Source organism: Vulpes vulpes, chromosome 8 (assembly GCF_048418805.1).
Source record: "Vulpes vulpes isolate BD-2025 chromosome 8, VulVul3, whole genome shotgun sequence".
Classification (NCBI taxonomy): domain Eukaryota; kingdom Metazoa; phylum Chordata; class Mammalia; order Carnivora; family Canidae; genus Vulpes; species Vulpes vulpes.
In genome coordinates, this window is record NC_132787.1 from 38,355,868 (window position 1) to 38,383,109 (window position 27,242).

At 47.7% G+C, this 27,242-nt stretch overlaps 1 protein-coding gene across 4 annotated transcripts in view; it reads left to right on the forward strand.

Annotated features, from left to right (window-relative positions):
- The window catches only part of VWF (von Willebrand factor), a 137,167-nt gene that overhangs the window by 62,377 nt on the left and 47,548 nt on the right, over window positions 1-27,242 (forward strand). For all 4 annotated transcript variants that reach the window (XM_072766161.1, XM_072766163.1, XM_072766162.1 and 1 more), the window contains 11 exons: window positions 3,669-3,829; window positions 11,827-11,930; window positions 13,187-13,325; window positions 15,678-15,812; window positions 17,888-18,034; window positions 19,140-19,280; window positions 19,496-19,609; window positions 21,052-21,208; window positions 22,260-22,418; window positions 23,098-23,233; window positions 25,328-26,706. In XM_072766161.1, coding sequence (XP_072622262.1) covers window positions 3,669-3,829; window positions 11,827-11,930; window positions 13,187-13,325; window positions 15,678-15,812; window positions 17,888-18,034; window positions 19,140-19,280; window positions 19,496-19,609; window positions 21,052-21,208; window positions 22,260-22,418; window positions 23,098-23,233; window positions 25,328-26,706 — 2,772 coding nt within the window. The remainder of the gene's footprint in view (window positions 1-3,668; window positions 3,830-11,826; window positions 11,931-13,186; window positions 13,326-15,677; window positions 15,813-17,887; window positions 18,035-19,139; window positions 19,281-19,495; window positions 19,610-21,051; window positions 21,209-22,259; window positions 22,419-23,097; window positions 23,234-25,327; window positions 26,707-27,242) is intronic.

Below are 27,242 nucleotides of genomic sequence, written 5' to 3' on the forward strand. Positions count from 1 at the left end.
TTGTGTTTGTGTGAGTGACTTTCAGGCCTTGACATGCCTTGGCATGTGTATATCCAAATTACTGAGGCAAGGAGGAATTTTAGGCAGAAAGATCAAGTTATCTGCAAAATGGACTCAGTTGAGACTCCTGTTTTGCCCATGGTAACCTTAACCTAATGAGCAGCTGTAAGTTGGTCTCCTTGATTGTGGAGAAGACCACCTCCTTCACTGGCCTCTTTTTTACTCAGGGACATGCTGATAAGGATATCTATCTATCTATCTATCTATCTATCTATCTATCTATCTATCTATCATCTACCTACTTACCTATCTAATCATCTTAATTTATGTATTTTTCTTCATCATGATAAATGTACTCTTTAATCCCCATCCACTATTTTCCCTGTATCCCCACCCCTTCCTCTCTGGTAACCAGCTGTTTGTTCTCTATAGTTAAGAGCCTGTTTCTTGGTTTGTCTCTCTCTTTTCTCCTTTGCCTTTTTTTCTTAAATTTCACATGAGTGAGATCATATGGTATTTGTCTTTCTCTAACATATTTTGCTTAGCATTATACTCTCTAGCTCCATCTGAGTTGTTGCAAATGGCTAGATTTCATTCTTTTTATGACTGACTAATATTCCGTTGTACATATATACCACCGCTTCTTTATCCATTTATCTATGCATGGACATGTGGGCTGTTACCATAGTCTACTCTAAATAATACTGCAGTAAATGTAGGGGTGCATGTATCCTTTTGAAATAGCACTTTCATATTCATTGGGTAAATACCATGTAGTGGAATTATTGGATTGTATGGGAATTCAATTTTTAATTTTTTGAGGAACTTCCATACTGTTTTCCAGAGTGGCTTCACCAGTTTGAATTCCCACTAACAGTGCACGAGGGTTCCTTTTTCTCCACATCCCCACCAACACTTGTTGTTTCTTATGTTGTTGATTTTAGCCACTCTGACTGGTGTGCGGAGGTGATATCTCATTGGAGTTTTGATTTGTATTTCCCTGGCGATGAGTGATGTTGAGCACATTTTCATGTGTGTGTTGGGCATTTGGATGTCTTTTTTGGAGAAAAATCTTCTGTCCATATTATAATTGGATTATTTGGTTTTTTTGGGTGTTGAGTTATGTCAGCTCTTTATATATTTTGGATACTAACCCTTCATCAGATATGCCATTTGCAAATATCTTTTCCTATTCCATAGGTTGCCTTTTACTTTTGCTGATTGTTTCCTTCACTGTGCAGGAGCTTTTTATTTTGATGTGGACTACATCAATAGTTTATTTTGACTTTTGTTTCTCTTGCCTCAGGGGACATATCTAGAAAAAAGTGACTACAGCCAATGTCAGAGAGATCACTGCCTGTGCTCTCTTCAAGTATTTTTATGCTTTCAGGTCTCATATTTAGGTCTTTAATGATAAGGACACCTGTTTATTTTTATTTATTTATTTATTTGAGTCTTTATTTTTAAACATCACAAATAAGATTTTTTATTTGTCACCATTAACTGTCTTAATTTTAAACCAATTCTTGGACTGGTGGCTCATATCCATCAGCTCATTCAATTTTAGCACCGGTCTCATCCCCAGTAGTTTTTCCAGAAAAACTACTACCTTCACCATGAAGCTCTAGGAGCTTTCCCAATTCAAACTTGGGCTTCTTCAGCATTTTTGCTTTTCTAACAAAGATATCATGGAGTGGATAAATAGACTGACAAGTCTTTTCTGGATCTTTTCTGATACTGTCTGGAATCAATTTATTGACCACTCCTTTCAAGAAGGACACCTGGTTAGAAAGCTTTTCAGATGGATTTGAAAGAAGGGAGTTGAGACTCTTGATTCTCAGTTTAAGGTCCTAATAGTAGCTACACTGGTTAAGGACAAGGCACAGAAGGGAGAAGGGGCTGACCTGGCACTGATGGGACCATATTCATGTTTATGGATCAGAGAGAACTAATTGGCTTCCAGAGGGATCCATGCCTCGAAAGGACTGTCCCAGAAGGAGAGGGATGACTTTAGGCAGATAAATGGGCCAATTTCAACCTCCAGCTTGACCACTTCTCTCTGCCTTTCACTTCTCTCAACACCCCACCTGTCCCAGTGACCCAGATGTGTACTATACATTCGTTCTCCAGTTTGGCCCAGGTAAGAAGTCAGGCTGCTTATGTGACTGATTGGGGAGCATCTCTCAGCCTTGAGCCGGGGTGAGATCCCAAGCACATGGGTGGCTCAGACATCGAAATCAGAACTTAAGATCTTGTCTTTTTCTATTCAGGCTGCCGTAGCAAAACACCACAGACTAGGTGGCTTCACTGTGAGAAATACAGAAATGTATTTCTGTGTTCTTAGTGTAAATGTCTTGCAGTTGTAGAGGCTGGAAGTCTAAGCTCAGGGTGCTGGCAAGGTCAGGTGTAGGTTGCAGGCTTCTCTTGTGTCCTCAGAGGGCAAGAGGGGCTGGTGAGCTTGTGGGGGACTCTCTTCATTAGGGCCCTAGCCCCATCTGTGAAAGCTCTACCCTTATGGCCCTCTCACTTCCCAAAGGGCTCACTTCCTATCACCACTACTTTTGGGGTCAGAGTATGATTTTTGGGGGAGGGACATTCAGTCCATAGCAGGCACAAGGGTCACCTAGTCCTTCTGCTCCTCTCCCTGGTGGTTGCTTGTGTCCCCATCCTTTTGGGTGTTTTCTAGCCTGTGGTCTCTGGAAGGTGCTGATTTTTGAAGTCAGGAAGCTCCAAAATTTTTGTGCTATTTGGAAGATCCACTTAGTCTTTTAGGGTTTCGTTTTCTTAACAAAAGTTTCTGTATAAAAATAAGGCTGGAGCTTGTCCACAGGAGATAATAAGTGCTCTATATGGTAAGATATAAATGCCGTGAGGTGCATTTATTTCTCTAAATCCAAGTTTTTGAAAGGAAAGTATTGTATCAGTCATCTGCTGTCATCATTTACTCAATCAGCCGTCAATACCTGATTGTCAGGAAATATGATATGTCTGTGAACAAAGGAGATAGAACCTCTGTTTTCATGGAACAGATATTCTGATATTCTAGCGTGGGGGAAGAGGGGTGCGGGCAATCAACAAGTAAGTAAAATAGATAGCATATCAGAGAGTGGCGATAGAGGAGATCAGATGGAGGATGACAAAGCAGGGAGGGCAGGGAGGAGTGCCAAGGGACAGAGTATAGCAAATTTAAAAAGAGTGACGGGTGGCTAGTGGCTGGGCAGAGGATGGGAGCCATGGGAGCAAAGTCCCCCTTAAAGATTTTGTGGCTAAATTAGTTGTGACCATTTTATGAATGGTCCATTTGGGGCCACAGAGGTTCCTTTTGAGCACCCAATGCAGGTCCTTTAAAGCCTAGGCCTGGACATTCCCACAGTGCATCCTGATTTCATGCAACCTGCTACGGTGGGTTCAAGGGGCATGAGAAACATGGGCTGACATAGGGATGCGGAGAGCAGGAGAGGCGCCTTCAATATTGGCAAAGGTCAGGGGCTCAGTTGAGTAGATGAAGTGGCCATCCAGCCTCACGGGGAGGTGGGGAGCACCTAATCCCAGGGAAGGGGGAAGCTGGGTCTCTGGAAGTGATTGACTGCAATGGGGTGGGCGTGGGGGTACCTAGGACAGTGTGGAAGGGAGATCCATTCACTCCTTTACTTTTTCCTACCCACAAGGCAAAAGGAGCCTGTCCTGTCGGCCCCCCATGGTCAAGTTGGTGTGTCCCGCTGATAACCCGAGGGCTGAAGGACTGGAGTGTGCCAAAACCTGCCAGAACTATGACCTGCAGTGCATGAGCACAGGCTGCGTCTCAGGCTGCCTCTGCCCACAGGGCATGGTAAGCCATCCCCGCCAGGGTGGGGGTGGGCAACTTTGCATTTTCCTGCGGGCAAAACTTGGATATGGTGGTTCTGGAGCAGAGAGAGGAAAAACCAGGAATGGTAAGGGGGTGGGGGTGGTGGCTGGTGGAGGTGGAGGTGGTGATGGGGGCAGGGGTGGCGGGGAGTCTCCTGGGGCTGACTCAGCCAACAGAGCTGGGAAGGGAGGTGGTGGGAAGGTGTCTGGAGTCCATCCTGATGTGGTCTGACAAAAACACAGGAACTTAGTGCACAGAGGTGCCATAGGAAGCAAAGTGTGTTATTTCCAGAGAATACTTACAACTGGAGACAGGCATTTCCCCTGGGATTTTCCCAAGAACATGCGGGAAGAGGAGAGGGCACATGCACACATTTGCATATTATTTGCATATAAAGGCCAGCCCAAGTCCCTTCCTCTTCTTCTTCTTTTTTTTTTTTTTCCCTTCCTCTTCTTGAGACTTATTTTCCTCAACCATAAAGTGAGTCAAGAGGTCTTGGCCAGCTCTTAACATCCAGTGATTCTGGGGCTGGGGCTGCTGACATGCAGCTCTCCGAGTGCCTTGCATTGTCCAAGACAGGCCGGTTTGCCACCACCTGGCTATGGATTGCTGCTGGTGGCAGTGATCTGAGTGTGCCCAGGCTCCTAGCCTCCCTCCCAAGTCTGCTTGTAGGCCGGTTATGTTTAAATACATTACAGCAGTCCCCTTACCCGTGGCTAGCTACCTACCGTCAACTGTGGTCCAGAGGCAGACACCTGTCATAGCCTAACGCTTTTTTTTTTAATTAATTTTTATTGGTGTTCAATTTACCAACATACAGAAAAGCACCCAGTGCTCATCCCGTCAAGTGTCCACCTCAGTGCCCGTCACCCATTCCCCTCCAACACCCGCCCTCCTCCCCCCTTCCACCACCCCTAGTTCGTTTCCCCGAGTTAGGAGTCTTTATGTTCTGTCTCCCTTCCTGATATTTCCCTAACGCTTTGTCTCAGTCATCTTCCGTTGTCTCATAACGAAGGCATCTTATTCTCACATCACATCATCTCATCACAAAGGCATGTTATCATCTCACATCAGCACCAGAAGAAGCGTGAATGGGTACCATACAGTAAGCTACTTAGACCACAGTCATATAACTTTTATTATAGTCCTATAATTGTTTTATTTTTAGTTATTGCTCTTCATCTCTTACTGTGCCTGATTTATAAATTAAACTTTATCATAGGTGTGTGCATATAGGGGATGAAACAGTATATGTGGGGGCTCGGTACTCTGCGACTGCTGCATACATGTTGTTATTCTTGTTATGCTGCAGGTTATAACTTCTGGGTTTTTATCTTTCAAAAGCATCATGTCTTCTTGCTTTCCCTGTGATTTCCCATACCCAAAATGAGTAGGGTGGGGCTGGGGCAGGAGTTGTAGAGGTCAAAATGGGAGGGAGTAGGATGGCTCTCACACAACCATATAGGGTGTCGGTGATGTCCAGGCCTTGGCTTGGGGGGCGGGGTCCTGGGCCGTGGGAGCTGCCCGTATCCTGTGGGGGGAACTGGGACCCATCACTGGTGGCCCTCCGGCAGGCTGTGCATTGGAGTATGTGCAGGGCAGGTGATTTATCTCCTTTCTTCCACCCTTCCTCCAGGATAGAGAGACCAGCTGTTCACTTTCCCTGAGGTGTTCCCCTCTGCCTTTGCCTTTGATGATTCTGAACTGTCTTTTCTACTGGGAGAACTAGAGATTGGCCATGGAGCACTCCCAACCTGGAAGGTCTTGTTTGGTGCGTTTGCAGGAGGTGGCTATTCAAGGATGCTAAAGAAGGAGGGGAGACTCAGAGCTGGGGAGAGGCAAGAAATGAGATAGGGGAGAGGAAGCTTCTATATTGCTCTTATTTGACTGTCCTTTCACTGTACCTGGAGGAGAAATTCTCCAGACATCAGACAAGTCTCTGGTAAGAAAAGGGGCTTCACTCAGGGAATTATGTCAACATCAGAGACTCTTTTAAATAAACCTTTTTCTTCCCCCCAGTGAAGCAAACAGTACAGATCATCTTAGACAATAACCACAGCAGTTGCATCACGGTCCCAAATCCCCAGTGGAGAGAGAAACCCCATGCATAGGATGTGGACACACTGTTGGGAGCTCACTGGCATCCCGAAGCCTCTGGCACACACTCTGAGGACAGTCTTTGGGTATCTGTCACACAATGAGCTGACTCTAACCTCAACTGCAGGGGATTCTAAACTCAAGAGCTTGGAGTCTAAAGAGATTGGATTATTTTTACAACTGCTTCATGACGATGCTGATCGTTGAGGCCAAATTCGGCAGAGCAGAAAAGTTGGTGATTTATGAAGTGCGCAGTGTGCTGGCTGCTGCACCGGACACGTGTTCCTGGCCGCAATGCAAAGACAAAGGAGCTGTGTGGGCCTGTGTGATGCTGTAGACATCCTACCCAGGGGTGTTTCTCCATGTAGCCTGTCCCCTGTGGTTGGTGTGAGGACGTGGCACGGGCCTGAGGGTTTGGGGGAAGAGGTTGGGGATTCTGCATTCTGCGGACTTGAAAGGGGGCCCGGGTGGGGGTGGGGTGGGGCAGGAGCTCTTGCTGGGGGCAGATCTAGGAGAGCAGAAAGAGCACCTGAGTAGGAACAGGGCAGGGCCACACTCTCTGTTCAGGCTTCACTTGCCTTGGGTGAGTGTTCCTTCTTTCTCTGAGCCTTGATTGCCTTATCTGTGTCATGGGTGCATAATTCCTGTTCATAATTCCTGCAGCGTTGGCTGTGGGCCCAAAGGGGTTGTAGGTGAAAGTGCTTACAGTATCTTAGGGATAGCTTTGATTCTTTTCATCAGTAACCGAAGCTCAGTCTCAGAGACTCTGCTGACGTCCTCCTTCTCCTCTGGTCCCCAGGAGAGATCTGTGCAGGGCCTGTTTTCTTAAAATTTCAATCTGTCTTAGCCAAAGCTTTTATAAATACAATAGAAATGAATGATCAGAAAAAAGAAATGAAAAAGCAAAGACATACAAAATATGAGCTCACCCCCGCCCTATTTTTATTAGATTTAACAGATGTGATGTATGACTCAGGCAAATTGCTGTATGATTTTCCCAGGCCTTATTCCATTTGTGTCCTCACATCATCACAGATCGGCACTGGTGTAGTGGACCACGCTTTGAGCAGTGCTGCTCTTGGTTGAGGATTGCCTCTCTCCGTACAAGGCATCTCTGGGCGTCCACTGCAAGGCCAACAGCAGCATCTGCCTGAAAGCATTGGGAATAGATTGGGAGTCCCTCCCTCTCTGCAGTTTATGCTAGGCTTGGCACCTGCTTAGAGCTGGGGTTTTCTGGCCATGTCATCTGCTCCTACCACTGGTGCAAAGGGCTCCTTGCATGAAACACAGTAGGGGGATGCTTTTGATAAGGGGTCGATGCCCTGATAAATGGTTGGTTTATCAGGAAAAGAAGCTGCATGGAAAAGGCATTGAGTTGGAGTCCCATCCTTTCAGGTATGACTCTGGCTCCTGACATTTACTTAACAGAGTGGCAAGTTGCTTAAAATCTTTGAGTCTGACTTTTCTGATCTGTAAAACCGGGTTAGAAGGGTGGTTGGGAGGACTGGAGATGACAGTGGCAGGGTCATGGGAGTTGCTTAGTAAGTGGTACTTTGATGACTGCTGTTAGAAGCTTGTGGAGGAAAACCATGAATCATATTGTGAAAGGAGAGATGCTATAGGAAATTAGCACATGCTGGGAGCAATTTTAAGACCTCAGTGTCCACATTCAGAGGCCCAGGAGACCAATAAAATAAGGGAGTTGCTTCGGAAAAATTTCCGTCTTTTTCTTCAATACAAAAATTCTTGAGTGGATTTGCCTTTGTTGGAATATTACCCACTTTCACCACAAGGTGACAGCAAAGCACAACCCACTGCCCAGCTTGCTCATCCAGCCACTGTGTTAATTCTGAAGGAGCATCATCCAGTGGTGGAGTGAGTAAGAGCCCTAAAGACTCATGATTTCTCTCTCTCTTTTTAAAAGATTTTACTTATTTATTCAGGAGAGGCAGAGACATAGGCAGAGGGAAAAGCAGGCTCTCTCCGGGGAGCCTGATGTGGGACTTGATCCCAGGACTCTGGGATCACGACCTGAGCCAAAGGCAGACGCTCAACCACTGAGCCACCCTGGTGCCCCAAGACTCATGATTTCAACCCCTTCTATTCACACAAGAGTCTGAGGAAAGATAGGAACCAGAACCACTCAAGGCTACATAGTGATATAGTGGAAACCCTGAGTCCCAGACTGGGCTCCTTCATCCCTATTTGCCTCCCTCCCTTCCTTGAGGTGGTCTTGGAAAATGTGGTACTCCTGTCTGGGAGATGCTCACTTACCCTCTGAAATCTTGTAGTGACACTTTCCTAGCTGGTATCCAGTTCTGTTACTATTAGGAAGCCTTTGGCAACTGGGAAACCTGTTCCTTTCTCTGGTACTTTGATGCCTAGTTTTCTCACTGGCCCAGTATGAAGACTAAAAAGACTCTGGCACTGCTTTTTGAAATGTAGAGTTCGGGGCTCCAGGGCCCATCCAGGGTGGGCCTCCCATGTGGGCACTGTAAATCCCAAGAGATGTAATTTTAAAAGGCCCAAAAAGCCATTCTGTCTCAAAAGTATAATAAATATTTGTCACCTACTCAGGCTTACTGACATATAATGAGCACAAATTCATTTTGGTTAACAAGCAGGAGTTTTAGAGAAGACTACAGCCTTATAAATCCTCATAGCAAGTCATTCACAGCTTAGTATGAGTTATTTAATCAGTGTCTTTCTACCTTAGCAAACATCTAGTTGAAATCAGCTGTATTGAACTGGAAGTATTGATGGGTAGAGAGAACAAATGATAGTTGGAGGGCAAAAAAGATTTTGGAGAATGGGGCAGTATGGTGTTCGTGTATGGGGGCGGTGGGGGAGGATCCTTCCCAAAGGATGGGGCCTTTTCAGAGAAGAGTAACAAAGTAAATTTTTTTTTCTGTTTCATAATTTTTCTTGGGGCTGCCCCAAGACCTAGTACCATGTTCTTGACATGAACTCAAGATGTCCCTAGTTGATGAATAGTGACAATGCTTTCTGCCTGTTTTCTTCTGAAGTCTTAGAAAGGCATTCATCAACTTTATATTATCCTTCTCATGTCCCAAAGGGACAAACATTAGGCAGAGATGGTTCTCTTCATTTTAAACATGATGTTTAAGTGATTTTCCACAAACTACAGGTAGGGACTGCTATCCTGGCTTACCCTATGTGTCTGACCAGTCTTCATCTAGATCCTGTTCATGCCCTGTGTTGTACCTTTATCTTTTTTATCTCCAGGGATTTTTTTTTTTTAATGCTTGAGGACTCTCTGGGTGTTTTTGGCTGGGCTGGTGTTATTTGATCTTCTCTCCCAAGTCAGAGCTGGTAATAAGGTATGGCCTGGAAACCTTCTTTTTTCATTTAAAGGTTATGCTTTGTCCCCTCTCCAGTTCTGGCTTATGGATTTAACTCTACACCCCTCTTGTCTTTATAGCAGTCCTCATCCAGAACCAAGGTCCTAATTTAATACTGTAATCCATCAGTAAGTCAGGGCAGAGAGGAGCCATATAGTTTATCAGTGAGAGCGCAGAAATAGCAAGTGGCAGCTGTGACAGTGGTGGCATTATCTCACGATCATGCTGGGATTTAAATTTATGCCCATTGGAGGAGAGCTGGGACACGCCTCTGGGCCAGGGGAAGGGCTACGTGAGCTATGGGTGTGCAGGACTTTTTGTCGATAGGCTGAATATCCTAAAGAGAGGTATAAAAACATCCAGCGTGCAGATCAGGAGGTGTGGGAGCCTTCAACCAGGCTGCCCGGAGGGGAAGGGGTGGTGCATGTTCTGCTAAGGAGAGGTGAGGTTAGCAAGGCTCTGTTTCCTGGAATCCATCCCCATGCATCACTTTTGTCTCACATAATGTTTCCAGTAAGGAGACTTCTTGCCTGGTCTCCATCAGCTGGAGGTGTGGGCATTGGAGAGCACAAGCTTCCCCAGCAGATGCATCCATCATTCTTACTACTTAGTCACTAGGTGGCAGGCCTTGGACTCATGTCAGAGCTGATGAAGCTTGGCATGGGGGGTGGATATGTGGAAATGAACCCCAATTGTAACAGCTGCTGAAGGCTGTGGTAGGGAGACCTTCACCGCCCCCTCCCTGTTCCTCCCAAGCTGCCATCTTCCCTACTGGGTTCTTCTTGGAAGAACGGGGCCCGGCTGACCTGCCCCTCTTCCTCATTCTGTCTCCTACCCTCCCCCTTCACTTAGGAGTTGAGGACTTAGGGTTGACTGAAGGTGGTGGTTACCATAGCGGAGGTTATTCTCCCCATCCCCTTCCAACACACACACACACACACACACACACACACACACACACACACACACACGACTTTTGCCTATGGTCCCTGCCCTGTTCCCAGGGCTCTATCCAGTTCCAAGCCCTGGGAACTCACGCTTGTCTGGGGAGTGACTGGAGCACACAGATCCTGTCATACAGACCAGGAGCTTCTCACTCCTTGGATAGCTCTGGAACCAAGGTCTGTTCACAGGAAGGTGACCCAGAGCTCTTTTAGATCACCACCATTAGGCCATCCCCAGAGCGGACGTCCAGGGCTGCCTTCTGAAGTTGGGACAGAAGCATATCTACACGCTAGGGTCAGAGTGGGTTTGGATAGCTCTTCCTGAGCCTACTAGGGCCAGTGGGTCTTAGTTCTTTTTTCCCCTGGCCCCTACAGACCTGAGGAATGTGACATGCTCAAGTCCTTCATGGGTGGAGGGCAGGGAAGCAGAGCATACCCCAGTGGGGGGGGGTGTCAGAATCTCCAAAAATTTTTTTTTTTTTAGGCACCAAAATTTTTATTTACCCTTCTTCCCACTCTCTTTGAACATTATAAACAATTAAACATTATAAACCAAACTAATCTTTTTGATCCAGGGTTGTGATAAGAACCATCATGTTACAAAGAGGTGGCCAGATCTATGTCTGCATGTCTGCTTTTATGATTCTCTGGCCCTTCTCAACCTCAGGCTATCACTTCTCTTGTCCTTTCTGGCTGTCTGTCCCTTAACAGTCTATTCTAACCTCTGTAAAATAGAAACTGAAAGTACTAACCTCATTGTTCTGTGAAACCTCTTCAAAAGAATGCCCAGCACTAAGCCAGGCTCTCTGGGGCATTCAAACTCTCAGAAGTTCCTCCCTTCCTTTTGATATCATTCATTCTCATCTGTCATGGGCTGAGGGACCAGTGAACCAGTAACTAAGAACATGGGTAGAAAGTTCATAGGCCAAGTGAAGGCCTAGATGGTAAAGTGTATGGGCTTTGCGACCACCACTGCTGACGGGGTGAGGAGTGGGCTTGTGGGGCTTGACTATGCCCCAGACTCCCCTTTGGTCTATCCCTACCTATGGCCAGTATGCAACCTTCACCTCCACTGTACTAAATGCATTTAAATTTTACAAAATATATTGTCTATCTTTTTATTGTAAACAATACATGCTCATTGATGAGCATTTGGAAAACAATTTTAAAAACCAAAGAAGAAACTAACATTCTCCTTTTCTTCTATTTCACCCTTCCAGTTGGTTGGAACTTCTGTATTTCCTTCTAGTCTTTTTTTGACATATATGTATATATATGTATATAGTTTTGATACATATATAGTTCTATAATTGAGACCATATATATATATACAGTTTTTCCCTGTTGTAAACAGGGTCAGTATTTCTCACAGCATTTAAAAAAATATTTTATTTATTCATGAGAGATGCACAGAGAGAGGCAGAGACAGAGGCAGAGAGAGAAGCAGGCTCTGTGTGGGGAGGAGCCTGATGTGGAACTTGATCCCCGGATCCCGGGAGCATGACCTGCTGTCTTCCCAGCAGGGCTTCAGATCACTCACTGTGGCCCCCAAGACATTTGGATTCCTTTCCTTTAGGTCCGGCATGAAAACAGGTGTGTGGCGCTGGAAAGATGTCCCTGCTTCCACCAAGGCCGAGAGTACGCCCCAGGAGAAACCGTGAAAATTGACTGTAACACTTGGTGAGGCCTGAGAGAGGCTTTCCTGGGGACTGAGCCGTTGGGGTGGAGTGAGCCGGAGTGGGGATGCGGGGGCCAACATGGCCACAGGACTCCTGGCACTTGCCTCCAGCACCCTGTGGGAATGTGGTTATTCTTTCCTTTTCTCTGTGCCTCTGTTTCTCTATCTGTAAAGTGGGGAGAATCTTTGTCCTCACCTGTGCTCACCCTGCATAGACACTCTCCCGGAGAGTAGTGTTTCCAAGAAGGACCTTGGCCTGTATTGATCAAAACACATGTGGCCAAGCTGCCAAGAGGCACAGGCTTTGAAGCCTCTCTGGCCTTCTGCTGCCCCCTAAGCATACTGCAAGTGTGCTTGTCACAGCATGGTTTGAAAAGGACCTTCTGCAGGTGGTTGGTTTTCTTCTTCCTTCTCCGTGGCTACTCTTCATTGGCCTTTTGCTCTGCTCACGCACCATGCTGTGACTTCTGGGTTGAGCTCAGCTTTAGGGAGAGGCGCACGTGGACAGAGGCAGGAAGGGCTGGGAACTGGAAGGGGCTTCGCTGTCTCTCGGGCCTGAGGTCTGAGCTTACCACTTCTGACGCACAGAGTGGGCTTCCTGATGTCAGCTCTGGTTACATACTGGTGGGGGGGGGGGCGGATGGGGTGCTGTGGTAGTGGGCAAATCACTGTAGATTTAAACATAGCTGTGAAAAAAAAATAAACATAGCTGTGTACACACAAAATCTCTCCTGGCAAAAGTTGCTGGTTAATCACTATTTTTCCAGCTCAGAACTTTGCTGGTGTTGTGTCTTGTTCTCCCCATTAACCTCAGAAGGCTCTCAGCCTCAGTGTCTCTGTTCTGTAGAGACCCCATGGCCACTCAGGCAACTTCCAGGGAGGCTGAACTTTAGCAAATCCATAGTGGGTGGTCTTCAGAGGATCTGGAACTCTTCTCCTGGCTGCCCGATCCCCTTGGGTGACCTGTTTGCTTCATTGCCTCTCTTCCCCCCTTGGAACAGGAGAGCAGTGTGACTTCCCTCTCTTCTTCTTCACCCTATGCTCTAAAAATGTGACAGTTTATGACTGCAAACTGCCTCCCCCCATCCACACCCTATAGGCGGTGGCATCCTACACTTCTAGAGGCTTCCTGAAGGGTGCCACTCTGGTGGCACCCCAGAGTGGTCTGCATTCCTTCATTGTCTCTCGTTCCCCAATGCCCAGAAGAGCCCTCACCTCATGTTACCCATCTGGTCATCCTGGCCATTACTGTTCCTAGTGTCTGTCGGGACCGGAAGTGGAACTGCACAGACCACGTGTGTGATGCCACTTGCTCTGCCATTGGCATGGCGCACTACCTCACCTTCGACGGGCTCAAGTACCTGTTCCCTGGGGAGTGCCAGTATGTTCTGGTGCAGGTGAGAGGGATGGAGGGCGGGGGTGCTGTTTGTCTCTCTGTGGGACTGGGAGGTGCTGACTGCCCTTTGGGGGTTTCTGGGTCAGATTCTGCTATTCCTTCTGTAGAAACAGCTCTGGAGCTCATTTCTACTGGAGCAATTTTCCAGCTCCTAAAAGAGGTGCCTGAAACTCAGAGCGATGGTCTGTCTTCCTTCAGCTGACATGGAGATTTACAGGGTGGAAGCTCATTTGTTGACCGGGCCGTGTGTAGGGGCCCGGCTATCATCAGCCCAAGTTAGCACTGACATGGACTTAGATAAACGCGCTGGTTGCTTTTGGCAGACACAGCATCAGTCAGGATGCACAGTGTGGAGGGGAGCCAGGGCTGGACTGAGCCCCCTCACCCTCCCTGCTAGTGCCCTGGTGTGTGGCCCAGGACGAAGGGACACTGGGAATAGTCCCTGGAGTTGGCTTCCCGCCCTATGATCCTGTCGTCCACCATTTCCATTCCTAACCTAGTACAGTTCAGAAGGCGGGGCGGGGGGGTGGGGAGGAGTCATACTGCCCAGGAAATCCTAACCGGTGAGTGAGGACCCCAGTCCCTCTGCCTTCCTCTCCCCACTGTGTGGATTCCTGTAAACTTCTCTTGCTCGTTGACACCAAAGTGAGTAAGCAAGGAGGTATGAGTGCTTTTCTTATGGGGGTGAGACAACTTGACTCTGTGAAGCTTTAAAACAAATGTGGTCTCTCTGTCTCCATTCTCGGGAGGAGGGGCAGGGGCTTGGCATGGTCTGAAGGGAGGACCGCAAACCCATAGAAGCCTCAGCCCCAGAGACAGAGCTGAGGGGCCCCATGAGTCAGGCAGTGAGAGTGTCTGAGCATGCATGTATGCAGAGCATGCTGGGAGTGGGGCAGGATCAGTGACAGCACTGAACAGCTGTGCACGGAGCATGCTGGGAGTGAGCATTGGCACTAACCAAGCCTCTATCTCCCATATCCCAGTGTGGCCCCAGAGAGGCATGCAGCATTCTGGGGAGACAGACAAGTCATGCACATCATGACATGGTTTTACTGACACTTATGAACCTGGTGTGTACCCCCTTTTAGAGCTTTCCTACATATTATGTATGGCAGCCCATCTTTTGATTATCTGCCTCCCAACCTTGGTAGCAAAAGATGAGGTCACACCAGTCCTGGGGCCCAACCATCCAGCCAATTTTAAATATGAGCACCCAGAAAACATGACTAGACTGATTTAGTGCAATGAAAAGGAGCTGGTCAGATCTGCTGCTCTCCAGCTTTCCCCCTGCCCAGCCAAAGCTTTCCCAAGTGGGCCAGTTTTAGAGTCCCTTTCAAATTGTGCTTCTTTGTGGTTGCTCGTTTTCCTTCACAGCCAGTCCTGTTGTCCCCTACTGATACTTTTCCCTGGATCCTCCCCTTTCTCCCTTCTTCCTTTAGGAGATATTATCAAGATTTGAATCTTTTTTAGCCAAATCTCAGTTGATGACAAGAACCATTTATAAAGCTCCTATACCTTTGTTCCCTCATTTATCCTTCACAATCCCATTAACTCAACACAGACCCATTTAACCTCTAAATCCCACTAAGTTGGCTGATCCTGTCTTTTAGAGGGGCAGATTGTATGTGTGTATGTGTGTGTGTGTGTGTGGGGGGTGTCAGTGACTTGCTCAATGTAGCCAATAAATGGCAGAGCCAAGGCTCACACTTTTTTTTTTTTTTGAGTGTCTTTTTTTTCTCCTATCATACCACAGCAATAGCCACCATGGAGAGTTATTTGCTAGAAATGTGTCCCCTTTACCTTAATTTTCCATGCAATTGACCAAGACGGACCAGAACTCCCTCATCCTCTATTCCCAAACAGCTCAGCACCCATAGAGCTGTGCTGAATGACTTCTGGTTATATTTCTGGGCCAGCAGTCCAGAAGAATTCAACCAGAATTGAGAGCCACAGAGTGCCATGTGGTCAGACTGTCCTTAGCTGGGTAAGACTGAGCACTAACAGGTCTGGGTGGGGGTCTTTAGGCTGCTGTGTTTAGCAAAGCATACCACAGGCCTTTCCCCTTTTGCCTCTCTCCCTCCTTCTCTACCTCGTGCTCACTGACAATGGTTCATATGTAATGGATGAAGATGACGCACCTGTCCTTTCTCCCCCCACCCTCATCTCATTCTCTTTCTCTTTCAATTTCATTCTGTCTCACACAGACACATGCACATGTATACACATGTGCCTGGACATGGTAACATCCTTTAACGCATATCCTTCAATGGTCTGAGATGATGAGATGCTTATCTTCTGATCTGGGGAGAGGTAGCAGGGATAATATTTCTCTCCTGGCACCCCCTTTCCGCAGGATTACTGTGGCAGTAACCCTGGGACCTTCCGGATCCTGGTGGGGAATGAGGGGTGCAGCTACCCCTCAGTGAAATGCAAGAAGCGGGTCACCATCCTGGTGGAAGGAGGAGAGATTGAACTGTTTGATGGGGAGGTGAGTGCCAGCCTTATTCCCTCCACCCTCATACCTCCTTTGTTCTTCTGTCAGCTGATTAAGAGCAGGCATTGAGTGTTGTTAGGAACGTGTGTGATGGAATATTGTACAGCCATTAAAGAGCATGAGGTACAGCTGTATCATCTGACCTTGACATGTTCTATGAGAAGAACAAGTTGCAGATGACTATGGATGATGGATTCCCATTTTAGTGAAATAAAGTGCAGACAGGTATGTGGAGAAAAGTGTGTAACTATCTGTAAAAGCCTTACCTCTGGAGGGTGGAGTGGGGATTGGAGGGCAGGAGGCCCTTCCCTTTCATATATCTATATCTATATCCAATACGTATATAAATATACATATATGCACACATCAGCACACATGTACATATATGACACACACGTATCATACATACATATATGTATGTACCACAGCATAATATATCTCTATATATGCACATACACATATAATATAGACATATACACACATTTATACATGCATGTGCATATATCACATATACATGTAATATACAGATATATACCAGATATACATATATCCATATGTATGTGTACAACATATATAATAGATAAAGCATGTATATATCATACACCACATACATATACACATAATATAAACATATGTACACACATATATCATATATACATATATACTTGTCTATCATATACAAATATATACGTACATGTATACATATATACATATGTACATGTGTTATATACATGTAATAAATATACATATACACATATCCATCATCTATGCACACACACATATATACATATATAATATATACACAAATACATACATATACATTATATGTAACACACAAAAACATTTATTTTGGGAAGTAAGGGTGTTTTGGGAGATTTTTACTCTATGTTTTTCAGTTCTTTTCAGATAAAATCTTTTTAAAAGAGCTCAAAAGAGAAGTAAACAGATTTAGTCCTTATATGCTAAGAGTTTATGAAGGGTTCTCAGAAGGGTGCAGAAGAACCACTTAGCCTCTTGTTTAAGATTCTGATCCTGGAAAAAAAAAGATTCTGATCCTGGGGTCCATCTTGGGATTCTGACTCACAGGTCTGGCTGGGACCCCAGAATCTGCATCTGGAGGACCACATAGTCTGGACACCATAGTTTTGCTTCTGCTGGTCTGAGCATCTTGTACTAGGGAGACCAGGGTCTGGGCTCAAACCTGTTCTGGTATCTTCATTTTGTTTCATGGTCTTAGCTCGCATGAGGCGAATAATGGGGCGAATTCCCCATTATTGACTGTCGGTCAGCAGTGTCAACCCTATTTCAAAGGACAGATGACAGTGGTGATGTCGAATAGGAGGTGTGCTCTTATGATTGGCTCTGCATGTAGTATGTCACTAAGGAGAGAATCTTTATGAGGGGATGACAGGCTCTTAGCAACTTCAATTTTACAAATTAGTCAGCCAAACACGCAGAAGGGGGCTCCGAGTGTTAGGTGCTGGTGACAATTCAAAGGCTCAGGTCAGAGTCTTTCTAGAAACTGAAATCCGTGATTCCTGCCACCAGGGCCAAGTTCCTCAGTCTCCTGTTCTGTCAGTTGTGATGCCTGATGACAGGGACTCTGGAGAGCAGGGGATGGGGGAAGGAAAGGGAAGAGTACTCATTTATATAAACAGATTTTAAATGAATTGCCTAGAGGTTGTAGGCTTTAAATCGTATTCATGTTAAAATCTATTTAGGGGACCACATGCATTTAATGATTAAGTATCAAAAAATCCTTTTTGTAAGGTGATGGCTATCTTCGGCTAGTTGGCCTCACTGTACTTTGAATCTCACAATTATGATTTTGCTGCCATCTCTGTGGTCATCCCTTACTCATAGGATTCTTGGCCAGTGATAGGCAAGATGGACCCAGAAATGTCCAGGCAGGGTCCTGGCCCCGAAGGGACATGCTCTGACCAGGGGAAGCAAATAACCTGTGGTTCCGGAAGGCTGTGGCGACAGGCAGGGGTTTGGGGTAGAGGGAGGAGCTGATCACACATGCCTGCCCTGCACTCTCCCTCTTCTCGTGCTTTGTCATCCTTCAGGTGAATGTGAAGAAACCCATGAAGGATGAGACTCACTTTGAGGTGGTGGAGTCTGGTCAGTACGTCATTTTGCTGCTGGGCAAGGCACTCTCTGTGGTGTGGGACCACCGCCTGAGCATCTCTGTGACCCTGAAGCAGACATACCAGGTCAGTGGTTTTATCTGTCTCCTCTTCATCTTGCCTGTGACTTGCTGTTTCCACCTTCTTCAGCTCCCTGAGAAACAGCCCACTGCCCCTGTGCCCACCGTTGCAGAGGAAAGTGAGTGGTCCCCCAGTCTGGTCTCCCTCTCCACACAAATAAGACTATAGATTCAAGGAATGGAGTCAGCTTTGGTGGTTTCCTGAAAGTAGCTGCATGTAGGAAGGATGGTGGCAGGGGCCCACTCCCAACCCTGCAAACAGTTCCTTTTGCCATGTGTGGATCAAGGCATGGGCATCTTTGGGGGAGCTGTAGTGTTGCCCACTGCAACCCTGTGGAGATCATATTCTAGTGGGGCTGTTATTTTAGATTGGTTGGTCCGATGAATCTCACATCGGGAAAGTGGGCATGAACAGAGTCTTCAGGGAAGGGAGAGAGGGAGGCATATAAATATCCAGACAAGAGAATTTAGGCAGGTGGCAGAGCATGTGCAAAGGCCCTCTGGTGGATGGTGTTTGGAGTATTTGAGCAAGGAGGCCAGTGTTCAGGACCTGTAGCTGCACATGAGTGCTTGTTGAATGCGTGGTAAGTGAACACAGGGACAAATAGGATATTATGTCAACTTTGGTGGCATTTAGTATCCAGCAGAATGCTGGCCAGCCTGTTCTGGACAGGCTGCATTTGTTCAGATAATGGGTTTGCCTGTCCACAGTAAAGTAGGATCAGAACATTCTCTCTTTGGACCTGTACCGTCTTACTGATGTCATGTTGAAGCAGCTCCTCTCTCTGCTCAGCTTGTCACTGGGGAGATAGAGCCCTGGAGCTACTAGGGCCAAGGCTGCCTGATTGCCACCTCTGCCCTTGGTGGATTGTGGGCAGGTTGCCTCTCTTTGTGAGTGCCCTCTGTTTAACTTTAAGATGGGTGCATGAGGAAGCCTGGGAGAAAATTTGGCAGGGACCGTGGTCTGTTTCTGGGTCTCCATCTTCATCCCTTTCCTGGCCTCCCCTTCCTCTGATGAGCCTGCATCCTCTGCCGCCCAGAACCTTCCTTTCCCTGAATCAGAGAGTTTGGCCCTAGGTTTACAATGCTCATGATCTCATCTTGTCTGTCAGGAGCAAGTGTGTGGCCTGTGTGGGAATTTTGATGGCATCCAGAACAATGATTTCACCAGCAGCAGCCTCCAAATAGAAGAAGACCCTGTGGACTTTGGGAATTCCTGGAAAGTGAACCCGCAGTGTGCTGACACCAAGAAAGTATGTCTGGGGTCTCCATGTAGCCCAAACCAGCAGGAGGTCTGCTTCCTGGAACATCCCTACCAGTCTCATGGGGGCTGTAGGGGTGGGGTGCGGTGTGGGATGTCAGGTGGTATGAACTGCAGTGGTGGCAGGGCTCTCGAGGAGAGTCTCTTGGATTCTTCTGGGTTGACTGGTCGGGGGGTGCTTCTGTCTCCTCTTGCTCTGTTCCCCAGGTACCACTGGACTCCTCTCCTGCCGTCTGCCACAACAACATCATGAAGCAGACGATGGTGGATTCCTCCTGCAGGATCCTCACCAGTGATATTTTCCAGGACTGCAACAGGCTGGTGAGGGCTGTGGGGCAGACGGGGGCAGAAGAGTGCTAAAGGCTGGCCCAATGGATACTACCTTTGAGGCTGGGAAAGAATCAAGTCACCCCTTTACTCTCTTCCTTGGCTTCGGGCTGGGAAACAGAAAGCATAATGGACAGGGTATGAGGAGAGCAGTGCCTGGTGAACCATTTTTTCTTCTATGCAAGGTGTAGCTCTTCTGGCCATCTGCCAGCACTTCTCTTTGGGCCTCAGTGTTAGGGCTCCTTCCCCCGCAGATTATCTCACCTCCCACACCAGAGCCAGGGATCTCATCTTCCTGTTACTGCCGCATGCTGACCTGAGCACCCTCTGCTCTCATAAAACCCTTCAGCTCCAGGTTCTTGTCTGACAGATACTCTTTTTCGGCCTATACTCTATAGGGATTTTGAATCCTCATTGTAGGACTTCTTTTGGGGTCTTTATCTCAAATGGTGACAAAAAGTTCCCCAACGTTCGATTTTCTGTCTGTCTCTGTATGAATATATATATACACGTATGGGTGTGTGTGGCAACATGTATATATTTCTATACGTACATGCACACAGCCACCTACACACATGCGCTGCTCTGTAGCACCACATGTGGAAGAGACTGGATGAATTCCTGTACCTCAGGGCTCCTTCTCTCCATGCATTGACTTTTAATCCCTGAGGATAGTCCAGAAGACTACACAGGATTGTCTGGTTTGGTGGAAACCCTGGGCATCTGAGTTGGAGGAATGCGGATAGCAAGGCAGCCAGGGAAATCAGGATTGTTGGAATGTCTTGGGAACAATGATCTGCCTAATGTCTGTTCATTCCTACCATAACCACCTTGGAAATGGCCAGTGGGGGAGCAGCATGTGTCAGGGTGGGGAAGGTGGGCAGTGGTTACTATAGTTGAATGTGGGTGGTGGGTGGGTCAGCTTGAGGGGCAGGGCCCAGGCTGGCCAGGCTGGCCAGTGGAATAACCCCACAGCCCCTCAGTGAGGCAATAGGAGCAGTCCTGATGCCTTTCCTCCTCTGTTTTGCTGAATTGAGGCAAGGGAGGAAAGTGACCAGCATGTATGTCTCTTTGCTTTATGTAGAAACATTGAAACACCCATGAGGTTGGGAGTGGGTTATGGGGATGGCTGGCTGGCTGAGCAAGTATGTGGAAAGATGGATAAAAGAGAAGGTTCTGGGAAATTCTAAGACACATTACTTTCTGTGAAAGGCTGGCGGCACTCCTTTATTAAACTTTTCTTATTGGAATCCAGATTAGAACCTAGAAATTATGCCTTTGTATCCACTCCCTGTTTGGGCTGCTGACCAGCATTTCCCCTCCCATGCTGGGGCCCCCATTGCCCTACTTTGACCACCAGAATATTCTCACTCAGATCAGAAGCCAGAGTTCCTAAATTCTGCCCAGGCCTAGGCCACCCTGAGGTTCCCTTGCAGGTGGACCCTGAGCCATTCCTGGACATTTGCATCTACGACACTTGCTCCTGTGAGTCCATTGGGGACTGTGCCTGCTTCTGTGACACCATTGCTGCTTACGCCCATGTCTGTGCCCAGCATGGCAAGGTGGTGGCCTGGAGGACAGCCACATTCTGTCGTGAGTCCTGATGTCCCTCATGGTCTCAGACACCCTCCCTCATCTTTCATGAAGTTAGACCTAAAGACCTCAAAGTGAGGTGCAGGAGGATTCCTTCATGGGAAAGAAGACAAAGCTTCTATGTGGGGATGGATGGCCGAGGGCTGAAAGGAGTTATGACATTGATGTGAATGAGGAAGGACAGGGGACAGCAATTAAAGACATTGATATGTAGAGAAGTTCCAGAAGAGGGAGAAGATAGAACAGTGATGAAGAGAAGAAGGAAGTCAATATATTCATTAAATTCAGTATCTTTAATTAGATACTATTATATTTGCCAATGTGAGTGAGCAATGCATACCTTTCTATGGAGTCTTTCTTCCTTGGCTGTGAGCAGATGATTGTTTTATAAAAAATTAATTAATTAATTAATTAATTAATTAATTTTTTAAAGATTTTATTTATCTATTCATGAGAGACACACACAGAGAGAGGGAGAGACACAGGCAGAGGGAGAAGCGGGCTCCTCGCAGGGAGCCTGATTTCGGACTCCATCCCGGATCCCGGGATCATGCCCTGAGCCAAAGGCAGATGCTCAACCGCTGACCTACCCAGGCATCCCAATTTATTTATTTTTAAAAAGTTTTATTTATTTATTTGAGAGAGAGCGAGAGAGCAAGCAAGTGAGAGAGCATGAGCGGGGGCAGGGGCAGAGGGAGAAGCAGTCTCCCCACTGACTGAGCAGGGAGCCCGATGCAGGGCTCAATTTCAGGACCCCGAGATCATGAGTGGTCTCAAGGGCAGATGCTTAACCAACTGAGCCACCCAGACACCCCAGCTGATTGTTTTTATATGGAAAACTGATTCAGAACCATTCAGTTCCTGGTGAGGTGCTTTAAAACCCTGGCAGCCTCGAATACTGGTGATTCCCATAGCTCTTTAGTTCCCTGCCATCACCGTCACCTCCCCCAGGGCCATCACCACCATGGGTCTCACCACCATCTCTTTGGGGGACTTTGGTGCAGTCCTGGCTTCTCGGGTTGCACAGCTTGGTTGTGTTCTGTCTACACAGCCCAGAATTGCGAGGAACGGAATCTCCATGAGAACGGGTATGAGTGTGAGTGGCGCTATAACAGCTGTGCCCCTGCCTGTCCCATCACGTGCCAGCACCCCGAGCCACTGGCATGCCCTGTACAGTGTGTTGAAGGTTGCCATGCGCACTGCCCTCCAGGTAAGGCACCTGCCCCTGGGGCAGGACAGGCTGGGGGCTAGGCTGGGCTGTCAGGAAGGGTGCTTCCCTCTGGTGCTCCACTTCAGCCTTGCCCTGCGGTGCTCTGTTCCCATCTCTGCCACCCTGGGCTCTGCTTCAAGGTGCCCTTTCATCCAAGCCAGGCCAGCTGTGATTTTGTCAAGTTGAGCTCCTGGACGATGCTTGTGTTCGCCTATTTTGGGCTTATCACTGGGAGCACTTTCTGATAGAACTTTCTACAGGGATGGGGACGTTCTGCTGAAATGTGGTTCACGTGTCTGAGGAATTGAATTTTCAATTTTGTTTTGTGTCTGTTCACATTTAAATTTAACTAGTCACCTGTGGTTACTGGCTGCTCTGTGGGATAGCACAGATGGAGAGTAATCAAATATATTCTTGGGGCAACGTGAAAAGACCCCTGGAGATAAGATTTCCTCTGTCCTGAGGCTCGGGTGTGGTGAAGTAGGGTGAAGGAAAGCCCCCTCTCGGTCTTGCAGAGGGATAAGTCAAGCCCAAAGAAGGAACATTGCTCCCTTAGTGGTGAGGTGGTCCTTGAGAGAGGCAGGCAGACTAGATTCTGGAATAGATCCCGTTAGTTAAAACCGAGCCTTCCTGTGTCAAAGGTGAGAGTTTTGCTTTCTAACAAGGATTTATCATGCAGGGAAAATCCTGGATGAGCTTTTGCAGACCTGCATCGACCCTGAAGACTGTCCTGTGTGTGAGGTGGCTGGTCGTCGCTTGGCCCCAGGAAAGAAAATCATCTTGAACCCCAATGACCCTGAGCACTGCCAAATTTGGTAAAACAGGCCCCCTGGTGTTTAAAGTGATAAATCCTACTATCTTCTCTGGGTCCTGCTCAGAGGTGTAGATCTGGGGAAGAGCTTTGCTATGTGAATCGAGAGGTTGAGTGTTGGGTTTGTTTTATTTCTTCTCTTTCAGAGAAGAGTTTTCTTCTCTTTAAGGACAGACTATATTGCTTCCTCAGAAAACACCTCTTAAGAGGTCAGGTTTTTTTTTTTTTTTTTTTTTTTTGAGGTCAAGGTTTTTAGCCTTTTCTCACTTAAGGAAGGAGGTGATCTCTTACTGTCCCTGGAGATCACATCTAGTCTAGGACAGGTACCTCTGGAAGTCAGATTTCCTTTTTGCTCAGAACTCTGACTCCTCAGTGTGACATAGACACCATGAGACCGCAACTGAGGTCCCAGGACAGGACTTTCATAATTGGGAGGGAAGACACTCATCGCTGCATCCCTGGGCTCTCCCCTGGATTGCATCTGGGAGCTGGCCTTTGGGGAGGTGACCTTTGAGGAGGTGAGAAGGAGTCCTAAGGGTGAGCTCTGAGCTTTCTGAAGCTCTGCTCCCAAATAAGGAACATGTATTCAGACGTTGACGTGTTTAACACCACACCCTGACACTGATCAAGCCTTATGGGAACTTGAACTTGAGAACTTAAATTTTCTGGGGAAGGGCTGTGGCCACAGCTGCCAGCATCAGATCCCACCGCCACCATCTGTACAAACAAGGGGAACACTGCCTGGGGTAAATTTTCTAGCAAACACAGGAAACTAGAAAGTATGTCACTCATGCATTGTTAACCAAGGATTGAAGCAATAAATCGTGTGGACTATGGGGAAGTAGAAATTAACTTCCCAGTAAGATCCTGCCTGCCTACCCTATGTTGAAACAGAGGCTGTAAGGAATTAAGAGAGGTGAATCCAACACTGGTTTGGGATTCTGAGCCACACAGGCATGAGAGCTTAGAGCCCTCTCCCAATCTCCCCCTGCTGGCACATGGGGAGGGGCAGCTACCAGGGTATATACCATGGCTTCAGATAGCTGTGGACAGTAACTCCAAGGCAGGCTGGGGACGTTGATTGGGAGGCAAGCCACAGAGGACACTTCTCAGGCCTTAGGGCACTATGGCTTCCTGGCTTTATTGGGGGTGCTGAAGGCAAGTTGCTTCAAAGGCAGAGCATACGAATAGGAGAAGGTCCCAGGCTCTATGGCTCTCTACCATAGGGCAAGTTGATTTCACCTCTGGTCTGACATACTTTGTCATTTCTAGGACACTGGTGTGGAGTGACCAGGAGGGACTGGTAACTTGGCCTGGTAGTGCCGGAATTTGTAGGAGGGCAGGGGCTCTGCTACAGACTTGGGGTGTGTGCTTGGGGTTGGGTGTAGGGCCTAGACTCTCTCTAGCAGAAGACAGGTGTTTACCACATGGTTGTTGGAGGAATGAATGAACAAGCCAGTGTCTTTTGCCCTAACATCTTGCACCCTCCTGAATACTGTTTCCAACTCTGTTCTGGGATAAAATTGGGATTTTGAATCTTTGTTCATCTTTACAAAATGTTTTCACTCCACTTTTTTTCTCCTTTCCTTAAGGCCCAATGTATTAAACATGATATAAAATGTATTCAGCTTCAATTCTGGTATAATAAACACGGTAAAGCATTTATCTTCAATAGGACATTCAAATGCCTTGGTCAGCATCAACATTTTAGAGCAATATTTATTTTTGGAGACACTTGGGAGAAATTTTGGATTATAATTAAATATGTGTGCTGCTGAGATGTAGGTTGGAAAGACATTGACTTTGAAAGGCTATGTGGAGGGCCTAGAAGCAAGAGAGATTCTCCTCAGGTGCTGCGATGGGTTAGAGCTATGACTTCTAGAATAAAGGGAGGCCTTTGCTGCATGAGTAGAGGTGCTAACTGGGGACATATGCTAAAAAATGATGTGTCCCTTGGGTGGGAAGTAACCCATGAGAGCTCAGTTTAGGTAGACCTGGCAGGCAGTTCTATGGGAATCTGTGGAATGGTTCTAGATAAGGCCAAGATGCACCCAGAGGTTCTTTCTGAACTATTTCTGTTTTTCTCTCTCTACTGCAGTCATTGTGATAGTGTCAACTTCACCTGTGAGGCCTGCAGAGAACCCGGAAGTCTTGTGGTGCCCCCCACAGAAGGCCCCATTGGCTCTACCACCTCGTATGTGGAGGACACGCCGGAGCCGCCCCTCCATGACTTCCACTGCAGCAGGCTTCTGGACCTGGTTTTCCTGCTGGATGGCTCCTCCAAGCTGTCTGAGGACGAGTTTGAAGTGCTGAAGGTCTTCGTGGTGGGCATGATGGAGCATCTGCACATCTCCCAGAAGCGGATCCGCGTGGCTGTGGTGGAGTACCACGACGGCTCCCACGCCTACATCGAGCTCAAGGACCGGAAGCGACCCTCAGAGCTGCGGCGCATCACCAGCCAGGTGAAGTACGCGGGCAGCGAGGTGGCCTCCACCAGTGAGGTCTTAAAGTACACGCTGTTCCAGATCTTTGGCAGGATCGACCGCCCGGAAGCGTCCCGCATTGCCCTGCTCCTGATGGCCAGCCAGGAGCCCCCGAGGCTGGCCCGGAATTTGGTCCGCTATGTGCAGGGCCTGAAGAAGAAGAAAGTCATTGTCATCCCTGTGGGCATCGGGCCCCACGCCAGCCGTAAGCAGATCCACCTCATAGAGAAGCAGGCCCCTGAGAACAAGGCCTTTGTGGTCAGTGGTGTGGATGAGTTGGAGCAGCGAAGGGATGAGATTATCAACTACCTCTGTGACCTTGCCCCCGAAGCACCTGCCCCTACTCAGCACCCCCCAATGGCCCAGGTCACGGTGGGTCCGGAGCTGTTGGGGGTTTCATCTCCAGGACCCAAAAGGAACTCCATGGTCCTGGATGTGGTGTTTGTCCTGGAAGGGTCAGACAAAATTGGTGAGGCCAACTTTAACAAAAGCAGGGAGTTCATGGAGGAGGTGATTCAGCGGATGGACGTGGGCCAGGACAGCATCCACGTCACAGTGCTGCAGTACTCGTACATGGTGGCTGTGGAGTACACCTTCAGCGAGGCGCAGTCCAAGGGCGAGGTCCTACAGCAGGTGCGGGATATCCGATACCGGGGTGGCAACAGGACCAACACTGGACTGGCCCTGCAATACCTGTCCGAACACAGCTTCTCGGTCAGCCAGGGGGACCGGGAGCAGGTACCTAACCTGGTCTACATGGTCACAGGAAACCCTGCTTCTGATGAGATCAAGCGGATGCCTGGAGACATCCAGGTGGTGCCCATCGGGGTGGGTCCACATGCCGATGTGCAGGAGCTAGAGAAGATTGGCTGGCCCAATGCCCCCATCCTCATCCATGACTTTGAGATGCTCCCTCGAGAGGCTCCTGATCTGGTGCTACAGAGGTGCTGCTCTGGAGAGGGGCTGCAGATCCCCACCCTCTCCCCCACCCCAGGTATGCAGGCACCTGGCCGGATGTGAGGGCTGCTGGTGGCTGGCAGAGATCCAGTTCTTGGATTCTAATCCTGCTTCCCTGCTCTGCCTTTAGTCAAACCCCGGTCTTTAGAGTGCCTTGTTTTCTCACCTCCTAGCCAGGGAGATGCATCCATGATCCTTTGCAGGAGTGGGGGATGAGGGAGAGGATCTTTTCTTATTGAGTGGGCTTGTAAATTCAAAGGTTATGCAAGGCTATTGTTAAAATGTAAACAATACCAAGGATATAGAGTGAAAAGTACAAGTCCTGCTTTATCACACAGCCTCGTCCCCACCCATTCCCACTCCTTGCTTTGGAGGTAGTCTGTTAAATTTGGTGACTCTCAGCTCTGACCATGCTGGGCAGATAAAATCACTCTAAGTAGCTGTTGATCTTTGGGGCAAGGCGAGGAAGGTAGGTGACAGGTAGCGGAGTTAGTCTTCAGATTCTGGAGCCGGACTGCCTTAGTTTGAAATTCAACTCTGCCACATACTACCTGGGTAATTTGGAGCAATTTA